Consider the following 10,316-nt stretch of genomic DNA (forward strand, 5'->3'; position numbering starts at 1 on the left):
GCCGCGAGTCTTTGCTTTATGCCTGTTTTGCTGAACTGAGGAAGGTGTTAATGTTCTAGGTAGGTGCGTGGGATAGGCAGATCTCATTTAAATTAAGTTACTATAGGGGCGCCTGGGTGGCGCAGTCGGTTAAGCGTCCGACTTCAGCCAGGTCACGATCTCGCGGTCCGTGAGTTCGAGCCCCGCGTCGGGCTCTGGGCTGATGGCTCGGAGCCTGGAGCCTGTTTCCGATTCTGTGTCTCCCTCTCTCTCTGCCCCTCCCCCGTTCATGCTCTGTCTCTCTCTGTCCCAAAAAAAAATAAACGTTGAAAAAAAAAATTAAAAAAAAAAATAAATTAAGTTACTATAGGGGCGCCTGGGGGCTCAGTCGGTTAAGCATCCGACGCTTGACCTTGGCTCAGGTCATGATCTCAGGGTTTGTGGGATCGAGCCCCACGTCGGACTCCATACTGACAGCGCAGAGCCTGCTTGGGACTCTCTCTCCCTTTATCTCTGCCCTCTCCCCTGCTTACGCACTCATGTGCACACGCACTCTCTCCCTCCTTTTCAAAATAAACAGTAAAAAAAAAAAGAATTTAAGCTGCTTTGTAAAGTTTATTTTTATAGGCTCATGGTAGAAATCATTTGGAGTCCTTGTTCTAACAGTGATTAAAGGTATCTGGGGGATTAAAGTCACACATAATCATTTTCAAGATTTGGATTTAATTATGTGTCGTGTTTAATCTGAGGTGTTCTGTTCTTCCACAGATGCATTATGTTCAAGATAAATTATTTGTGGGTCTAGAGCATGCTGTGCCCACTTTCAATGTCAAGGAGAAAGTGGAAGGTCCAGGCTGCTCCTATTTGCAGCACATTCAGATTGAAACAGGTGCCAAAGTCTTCCTAAGAGGCAAAGGTTCGGGTTGCATTGAGCCAGCATCTGGCCGAGAAGCTTTTGAGCCTATGTATATTTACATTAGGTACGTGTGGATGGGTGGGGCTGAGGACATTTGAGTGCTTGTCACCAGATCAGTACAGGCAGGGATAATTCAGAAGGTGTAAGAAAATAGGTTTAATAAACCTTAACGTGAGGGACTTAGGTCAGTACTAGCAATAATCAATTTGTAGTTACTTGATAAGAATGATTGAAATAGGAGGTGGAATTGCCTTTTTTAGTATTCAGGTTCTTGGGTTTTATACAATCTCTGACCCTAAAGTAGCTGTGATGAGCCTAAAATAACCTTTTTTTAAACCTACGACAGTATTTGTGTACTTGATAGTGATTTTAGTGGCTTTTAAAAGTCTTATGTCAAGAAGTACTATAAGTCAGAGAGACCAAAAAGTGTATGTCTCGATGATACTGGGTATATCTTACAGGGCTTCTATTACGTTATTTTGTGATTTTCAGAAAGTTAGATTTGTGCTGCATTAAATGTATTAAACTTATAAACAGTATACGAAGTGAAACACGATTCTGTATCTTTTACTTTTCTCCTCTTTGAATTTTCTGGGTCTTCTTTCTTTGCAGCCATCCCAAACCAGAAGGCCTGGCTGCTGCCAAGAAGCTCTGTGAGAATCTCTTGCAAACAGTGAGTTCTGTTCGATTGTCTGATACGCAGAGAACTGCCGTGTGGGGCTGTGTCTGAGCCCTCTTCCCACCTGCACTGGTTTCCGAGGGCTTCAGTAACAAGTTGCCACCGACTAGGTGACAGAAATGTATTCTCTGACTGCTCAGGAGGCCAGACACGCAGAATCCAAGCGTGGGCAGGGTTGGCTCTTTCTGAACAACACCGTGCGGGAGAATGTTCCACGCCTCCCCCGGCCTGCAGCCCTTTGCATTTTCGCCTGGTGTCAGCAGAGCTCCGTTCTCTGTCCCGGTGACACCTGGTCTACTCCTGCCTCTCCTTGTCCATCTGTCTCTCAGAAGGGTGGCCGTCCTCGGATTTAGGGCCCACTGGAATCCAGTGTGACTTCATCTTAATAGCGTGTATCTGCAAGACCTTGTTTCCAAATAAGGTCACGTTCTGGGGTTTTTGGCAGACGTGACTTTTGAAAGGACACCATTTAAACCACACTGTTCTGGCCACTAACATTCTCTCTAAGGAAGTCAAACTACCCTAGCATGTCCTCGCTGGGGTGCGTTTTCTTCTTTAGGAGGCATTTCAGTATGGAGGTTTGGAAATGTGCAGGCCTTCAGTGTGAAATCTCAATGTCCTCAGTTACTTAAGTAGACGATACTTTTAATCTCGGTCAGGTTGTTTGCTGTGGGCCTTCCAAGTTCTTTTCAACAGTAAGTTTGGCTAAATAAGGGAGGAAGGTGGAACTACGATGGTTTAAAACCAATCGGCAGTGCTTTGGCCTAATTGCTTATTTGAGTATTCTTTTTATTCTGTAGTCTAGTAACCAAAAGTTAAACCGGGAGGCCTCTTTGCGTAGCACCTGATGGAAACCAGGTTTGGGGTTGACTGTTCAGCGTTGTGTTATTTGATACGTAAGGGTTCCAAACTTTTGGGAAGCTGTTTGCTTTGCTTCTGCAAAGTAACCTGATTTACCATCCTTTGTATCAGACAACTGCCCCTGATCACCCCCTGGCTTTGTCTCGTTGCTGTGTGCGGCGACTCAGTGGGATGCCCAGAACGAAGAACTGGAGGTGGGGGGACATACTAGCTCTGTGCTGAGCCTTGAGCTCCTTGAGGACAAGTCCAGGAAATAAAAGAATGAATGATTTCTCATTAGTTATATTGACAACTTAGGAACTCCCTACCTTCTGTATCTGTGTGGCTCTGGATGATTTTTACCTCAGAGTTGGGTCTCATTTGGGGGATTTTAAATAATCTCTACACCCGACATGGGGCTCAGATTCACAACCTTGAGATCGAGCGTCACACACTCCACCCATTGAGTTAGCCGGGTGCCCCGTGCCTTATTAAAATTTAGAGTAAACAGGTCTCAAATAGGTTGAGATACCAGTGGAAATATTTTAATCCCCGGCTGCTTTAGTCCCAGAACCAGACCCTTGTAAATAATCCACAAATTGGGACTGTCCCATATGAATTTGTCTTCCCTTCTCTTGCAGGTTCATGCTGAATACTCTAGATTTGTGAATCAGATTAATACTGCTGTACCCTTACCAGGTGTGTATGTCTCAGAGTGTTTAACGAAGATAAATGCGTTGTTAGCGATATCTGTGTGTAAAATAGATACTTAAGGCTAGACTAAGCGTGCCAGGGCACTCAGAACCTAGGGTGATTTGAAAAGCCATTCGTACCTCAGTAGTTTTCTTCCCTAGAGATTAAGTTAATATTCAGCTAAAATGTCTCATTCTGCTGCAGCTGATTAAACACTTTTTTTCTTCCCCCTCAGGCTATACACAACCCTCTGCTATAAGTAGTGTCCCTCCTCAGCCACCATATTATCCATCCAATGGCTATCAGTCTGGTTACCCTGTTGTTCCCCCTCCTCAGCAGCCAGTTCAGCCTCCCTACGGAGTGCCAAGCATAGTGCCACCGGCTGTTTCACTGGCACCCGGAGTCTTGCCAGCATTACCTACTGGAGTGCCCCCTGTGCCAACACAATACCCGATAACCCAAGTGCAGCCTCCAGCTAGCACTGGACAGGTAGGACGCCAGGGCGGGAGCCGGACGCCGCTGTGCTGGGGGAAGCGGGGGCGGGGGGAGGGGTGCGGACTCGGCGGCGTCGTTCAGAGAGAGCAGGTGTGTAATTTTGGTGCAGCGGGAGGGGTTTTCTCCCGTTCCTCCTGCGTTCCCGCCACCAAGCTACCCGAAGGCTTCGGGGGACAGCGTGCACACACCGCTGTGTTCGTCCTCAAGTGTGTGGCACCGGCAGACCGGTGTGTAGAAGAGGGGTCGGCGAGCTTCCTCTGGAATGCTGGCCACCGACTAGGTTGGGTGTTGCGGGCCCTGCGGGCTCCGTCACGCCTGCCGTGCCCGGTCGGCGGGCGCGCGCGCGCGGCCCGAGACGATACCGAGTGAATGAGCGTGGCCGTGCTCCGGGAACACTCGAGTCGCAAGTGTACAAGGGCCACAATCGTAGTTTGCCTGCACCTGCCTCCGGGAGAGGGGAGCCGGCCCACGCCACGCCTCCACGCGTTTGGAACGGAGTCCCTAAGCTTCGAAGGAAATCCACCATAGGCAGGGGTTCCTAGGCCAAGGGCTACATGAGCTTTGCCAACTTAAGGATCGTAAATGCTCTCACGGAATTCTCAAACTGTGTAAGAAACTAGAATTTTCGGAAAGGGTAGGCAGCTAGCTCATCTGGACGGATGGTGTCCGACCCTACGTCCATCAGAGAGCAGAGGGAAGCTAGTGAGTGAGCGCACGGTGATTGATGGCGGGCCCTTGACCGTGGGCCTCTCAGAGTGGACCCGTGCCAGAGGAAGTGCAGCCCCGAACCATTGCCCAGCCTCCTGATCGGTGGGCTGTGAGCACTGAAGGGGGCTGGACAGGGAGAAACAGCAGAAGACTTCGCTGAATTCTGGCGGTGACCCTGAGGCCTAATCACGTGCCTTCTGTGTTTGGCAGAGCCCTGGTTCTCCAGCCGCGCTGGAGAACTTGAGCCGTTCTTGAGCCGCGCTGGTTTGTGACCAGAAATGTATATGGTGGAGCAGGCTCTTTAGGGTTGGGCTTGAGAAAGCGGGCGGCCCGGGCCCCTCATGCATTCCCAGGTTTGAGCTGTGCCTTCCTGGAATATAATTCAGCCTATCCAGGCTTTGGTTTCCTTATAGAGAATGGGCGTGGGACACCTGGGTGGCTCAGTTGGTTGAGTGTCTCTCGATCTTGGCCCAGGTCAGGAGTTCAGGCCTCCGCCCTGGGTGTGAAGCCTACCTTAAAAAAAAAAAAAGAAAAGAAAAAGAAAATGGGCGTAATGATAATATCTCAGAGGTCGCAAAGGTTAATTGAGGTGACCCACGTGTTCAACAAGTAATGGCTATTTGATAAGACTTGTCTTATCTCTCTGACGCGTGCTGGGTCAGTCCTTATTCCTTTTTGGAACAATCTCTTAAAACATCAGACTCCCTGGGGCGCCTGGGTGGCTCAGTTGGTTAACCGTCCGACTTCGCGGTCCGTGAGTTCGAGCCCCGCATCGGGCTCTGGGCTGACGGCTCAGAGCCTGCAGCCTGCTTCCGATTCTGTGTCTCCCTCTCTCTCTGCCCCTCCCCTGTTCGTGATCTGTCTCTCTCTGTCTCAAAAATAAATAAACGTTAAAAAAAAAAAATTAAAAAACATTAGACTCCCCGTTGCTATGACAACTTATCCACGGAAGTGGCAGATGGACTTGCCTTTGCCACAAGCGTTGGCAGTCTTTATGATCCAGAAAGAGCTAATCGCGTTGATTAGAGGAGCTTAAATTGGAGAATGTTTGGCTTGTAACTTCTGAACTAAGTAAGTGGCTAGAATTTGTATTATTTGTTGGTCACGTTTGCTCCTAATCGCCCAAGTGCACAGCAGATTTTTCCTAAGAGTTGAGAGCACCTTAGAGATCGTCAGTTTTGCATTTCCCTACCGTCAGGGTGGGAAGGCTGTACTGTCACCAGATGATACAGGAAGGAAACTCGCGACCAGAGATACAGGATTTCTAGGATACATGCGCATCATTAAAATGTATTGTAACTGTTGTGTCCTTAAACTGGCTGGGCATTCTCACACCGTTTTTCCCCTTGGTTTGTTTTGGTCCCAGAGTCCGATGAGCGGGCCTTTTATTCCTGCTGCTCCTGTCAAAACTGCTTTGCCTGCGGGCCCCCAGCCCCAGCCCCCGCCCCCGCCCCAGCCCCCACTCCCAACTCAACCCCAGGCACAGAAGAGGCGATTCACAGAGGAGCTACCAGATGAACGAGAGTCTGGACTTCTTGGATACCAGGTTAAATAAAATACTTTTACTTTCCTCCCCATACCCTACTGTATCTTTCCTTTAAAGAAAGAAATTCACATCTATGCCAGTGGTTTTCCCAGTAACGAGGATTTCTATTTTCTGGAATCCATTTAGATTAGGGTTTTTTCCTTGGGGGGTTAACTGAAAGCAAGAATGAGTCCCTTTGGGTGGGTTTGTCTTTGGGGCCAATATGATAAAATCCAGAAGTCCACATAGAGAGAAGTATAGGTCTCTTATGACTGGCACCTGGAACGAGTCGTGTAGATTTCTGCACTTCCTCTTACACAGCACTCTTGAAAGCCTCAGATAGTTCTCGCTTCCCTACACATCTCACCAAAAGGTATCATTCTACCTCCCAATAGTGGTTTGTATTTACACCTTAGCTCCCAATTTACTATTCTGTCTCTCCATAAGAAAGAGTGATTTTTTTCCTCCAGTCCCCCACCGCCCGCAGAAAAAGGTGGCCAGAATGTGATTCTGTGCATAGTTACAGTCATTCGAGTATAGGGTTTTTAAAAATATTATTAAAATGTTTAGTTTTGGTGCAGTTTTGTTTCATCAGGAGAAGCACCTGCGCTTTTTGCCAGAGTCCTTGAAGCCTTCTTTGAAACACGCTTTGAAGCATTTTTATAGTTCTAGATGGAGAGTTGAAAACAGATGCAGGTAGCATAATCAATCATGATGTCCCCGAGCAAGTCCTCCGTAGAGAAGAGTGATCTCTGTTTGGGCCGTGGTTACGCCCCAAATCCCAGAGAGCTATGTAGTGCAGATTACTGCAATTGACCAGAAAGACAAGGCACTTGACAGTTACGTTAAGGAGCTAAAGTCTGTACAGCAGTTGTAGATTTGCTAATGCCACTGTATTTTTCTGCTCATAGCATGGACCCATTCATATGACTAATTTAGGTACAGGCTTCTCCAGTCAGAATGACATTGAAGGTGCAGGATCGAAGCCGGCAAGTTCCTCAGGCAAAGAGCGAGAGAGGGACAGGTAAGTTCGTTGGAGCGGAATTACATGAATGTATTAAGACGTCCTCTGTTTGCATCGTTAGTGAGAATGGTCATTGCTGTGGGCTTTCTGTGTTCTAAAACTGTAACGAGATCCTTTGGCTCAAATAAGCTCCTGTTCTTTGTAACGGATACGCTAATGGAGAACAGGACGTGCCTCCCAGTCTCCGGGCCGCTGTACTCGACTTTGAATAATTCAGTGCTTGTTCATTCGGGCATCTTCCTTTACCTTCACTGCCTGCATCTTGGCCGTTTTCCTAAGCGTAGGCAGGGACAGGAGTCTGACACAAGCCGAGTTTGCTACTCAGAATCCTAGAACCCGGTGGGTTGAGGTACTTGAACGGAGGTCCGGCCTGCCACCCGGGGCTCGCACTCTCCTGTGCCATCCTTTGAGCCTTCACTAGATGAGCCTAACTTCTCCCGGCAGCGCATTCTTGTCTTGGCCCGGCCCAGCCTGGCTGTGTAGACAGGCCTTACAATCTGACAACTTGATGGTAGCTTGAAGGGTGGGGTCAGGCGGATTGCTTCGTGTCTGCTGGACAGGTTCTGATGGATTGAATCTGTCTGAAAGGGCTGTCACATTTTTTCTCCTAACAGGCAGTTGATGCCTCCACCAGCCTTTCCAGTGACTGGAATGAAAGCAGAGTCTGATGACAGGAGTGGGTCTGGGGCCGGAGCAGGGGGCCATGGTGAGTGAGGTGTAGCTGGGGACACTCGGGTGGCTAAGACTGTTCCTAAGCTGTTAGTTTTCTGACCTGATGTTCACTCAGATGGCACTCATTCAGGTGTTTAATCCAGCTTCTAAAATCTACAGGCTAATGAGAATACTTGTTTTTATTTAAAAGGACGACATATAGTTACACGGGCTTTAATTTTCAACCGACGTGTGTCTAGGAAAGAGTTAGTTAACTTACGTTTTATGCATAGCATCAAAGCCCTAGGAAATACTAATGATTGGTAGGTCAGTTCAAAATTTTGTTGCCTTTGTTATCTGAATACCTGGAGGTAATCTGATGCAGACTTGAGGACTGGTATTTCGGGGCACGTGCCTGGCTCAGCCAGTGGCACATGTGACTCTTGATCCCGGGGTCCTGAGTTCGAGCCCCATGCGTAGAGCCTACTTTTTAAAGAGATTGATTTTTCTTTGTATTGGGAGCTGAGCTACTTCTCTCTGCATAGCTCTATCGATTGAATGGTCAGCCTGTGGCTGTTGAAAAAGCATTGCCTCTTAGTATCCCAGAACTCTAGATGTGTAGAGGAATATGGGGCCACTCGTGTTCTTTGCCTGTAGTAATAAAAGTGAGCAAAAGAAAATACATTTTTTTTTTCTTTTCTTCTTTTTTTTGAACTCTTTAAAAGGTGAAATATTAGCCTCCGGAGACTCACTTGCTAACTTTACTTTTTTTTTTCTTTTTTCTTTTTTTTTCTTTTTTTTTTTGTGTTTCTTTTTTCTTTCTCTGTTTTCTTACATGGTTCTGGTGGACTCACATTTGCTGATGCTGGTGCTGTTTTTCGTGTGATCTTCAACGTTTTTGGGTGACCATTGACCCTGTGACCTCAAAATGGTGTCCAACTAACCAATTACAATTAACATCTTTTTTTTATTAACGAATTTATGGTATTATCTTTTTTTTTTTTTTTTTTTGTCTTGGTGGGGAACGGGGTTGGGGTTGTTTTCTCTATTCTAGATTACCCAGTCAAGAAGATGAAAACTACGGAGAAGGGATTTGGGTTGGTGGCTTATGCTGCAGATTCATCTGATGAAGAGGAGGAACACGGGGGTCATAAAAATGCAAGTAGCTTTCCACAGGGCTGGAGTTTGGGCTATCAGTACCCTTCATCACAACCACGAGCTAAACAGCAGATGCCATTCTGGATGGCCCCGTAGGAAACAGTGGAGCAGAGCTTTGACCCTCGGTGACTCTCTTTAGCAATAATGCATGCGTTTGATTTAATAAGACTCTGGGGCCTGTACCGGGAACCATCTTGGACCTTTGCAGAAGTTAGAGATGCAGCGTCTCCTTTCTCGAAGTGTCTCGTTCTTTTTACAACATCCCTGTTTCTGCAGTGGCATAGCATCTGTTAACATTTACTTAGAATCACAAGTTTGTCTCAGAAGCTTTTTAACAGTCGGTGAAATGTGCTTGTTCAACAGAGCATCCCAACAGGGTCATTCCCATATACATTTGACCTGGTCCAGCCTTTTCCACAGGAATGGCCCCTATTGTGACGAAGAGAAGGTTTTATTTGTATTTTACTACCGTTTGGGCAATTTGGATAACAACTGGTTACAAACGACGCCTTACTATTTATTAGTGGGGAAATGATCTTAAGACCATCCTTTTCTTTCAGCACCTTTAAATCTAAGGACAATGCATCCCTGTTTCATTTTTGCATTCTTTTCTGTTTTTGGAAACTTCGGTTTTACTAATTTAAAACCGTTGGTTGTAGCTGGATCCTGAGTAGGAAGATTAAAGCTTTTTGTTTTTTTCTTCCCTGTGTCTTTTTACTGGGATGAGCCAAAGCTGGCACCTTCAGGCACTCTTGACTCTTGTCTCAGAAAGCCATTGCCGTCTTTATTGCCCTTCTAAGCTCCATGTCGTCAGCTGGGTCAGAGAAAGCTGCCTGAGCAAAGCTGGTCAGAACTCCTCGCACAAATGAAACACAGTGGTCTGCCTCTCAGAACTGGTTGCAGCCCAAATAGAGAGATTTGACCGCTCAGTGGGCTGGATGGCGGACTCAGTGACTGAAATTGCAACTTGTCCTTTTCCTTGGCATTACAGGTTTTGCCAAAAGAACTTTTTTGTATCAGATACTGACGTGTGAAAGAAGGAGCTAGTCTGCTGAACCAGGAGTAGTTTGAGATACTGAACTGTCATTTTTGCACATTTGAATACTTTGCAGGCTGGCTTTGTATAAACATATTCTCTGGTTTCCTATATGTTGTAAATATTTAGACCATAATTTCATTATAAATAAATGTATAAATATTCTGTTGTGGTTTCTCTGTTCTCTTCTACAACCCGTCCATACGCTAAAATGTATAAACTTTTTCTGATAGCCTAATGGAATCATAACCCACCAGAAAAATACATACACGGGCCCAGAAGTTTCCGTATAGTTCCAAGAATTGATGACTTAACAGAGTAAACTCTTCAAAGTCCAGACGAAAACATCGAGGATAATTATAGTGGACTCCCTCCGTTCTCGTATTTTAGCCCTCCTTTATGGAACATGGTTAGAGAGTGAGGTACTTTTTTTTTTTTTTTTTTTTTAACGTTTATTTTGGAGACAGACAGAGACAGGGCATGAATGGGGGAGGGTCAGAGAGAGGGAGACACAGAATCTGAAACAGGCTCCAGGCTCTGAGCTGTCGGCACAGAGCCCGACGCGGGGCTCGAACTCACGGACCGCGAGATCGTGACCTGAGCCGAAGTCGG

The 10,316-nt window shown here is 46.6% G+C and overlaps 1 protein-coding gene and 1 non-coding gene across 5 annotated transcripts in view; both read left to right on the top strand.

Annotated features, from left to right (window-relative positions):
• KHDC4 (KH domain containing 4, pre-mRNA splicing factor) overlaps positions 1-9,869 on the top strand; it is a 17,259-nt gene extending 7,390 nt beyond the window's left edge. The window contains exons 8-15 of one of the 4 annotated variants that reach the window (XR_007148041.1): positions 748-959; positions 1,508-1,568; positions 3,056-3,113; positions 3,343-3,596; positions 5,677-5,856; positions 6,775-6,859; positions 7,474-7,565; positions 8,565-8,621. Coding sequence is in view for 2 of the 4 variants with exons in the window: in XM_047839935.1 (XP_047695891.1) it covers positions 748-959; positions 1,508-1,568; positions 3,056-3,113; positions 3,343-3,596; positions 5,677-5,856; positions 6,747-6,859; positions 7,474-7,565; positions 8,565-8,764 (1,170 nt within the window). In the remaining 2 variants the exon portion in view is untranslated. Of the gene's footprint in view, positions 1-747; positions 960-1,507; positions 1,569-3,055; positions 3,114-3,342; positions 3,597-5,669; positions 5,857-6,746; positions 6,860-7,473; positions 7,566-8,564 lie in introns of those variants that run through there. The other 3 variants (XM_047839935.1, XR_007148042.1, XM_047839936.1) reach the window with 3 other exon arrangements.
• LOC125155888 (small nucleolar RNA SNORA42/SNORA80 family) lies at positions 4,315-4,446 on the top strand. Its single transcript, XR_007148404.1, has one exon. It is a non-coding gene; the product is annotated as a small nucleolar RNA SNORA42/SNORA80 family (small nucleolar RNA).
• Positions 9,870-10,316: the final 447 nt, after the last annotated feature.

This window comes from Prionailurus viverrinus, chromosome F1 (genome assembly GCF_022837055.1).
Source record: "Prionailurus viverrinus isolate Anna chromosome F1, UM_Priviv_1.0, whole genome shotgun sequence".
Classification (NCBI taxonomy): domain Eukaryota; kingdom Metazoa; phylum Chordata; class Mammalia; order Carnivora; family Felidae; genus Prionailurus; species Prionailurus viverrinus.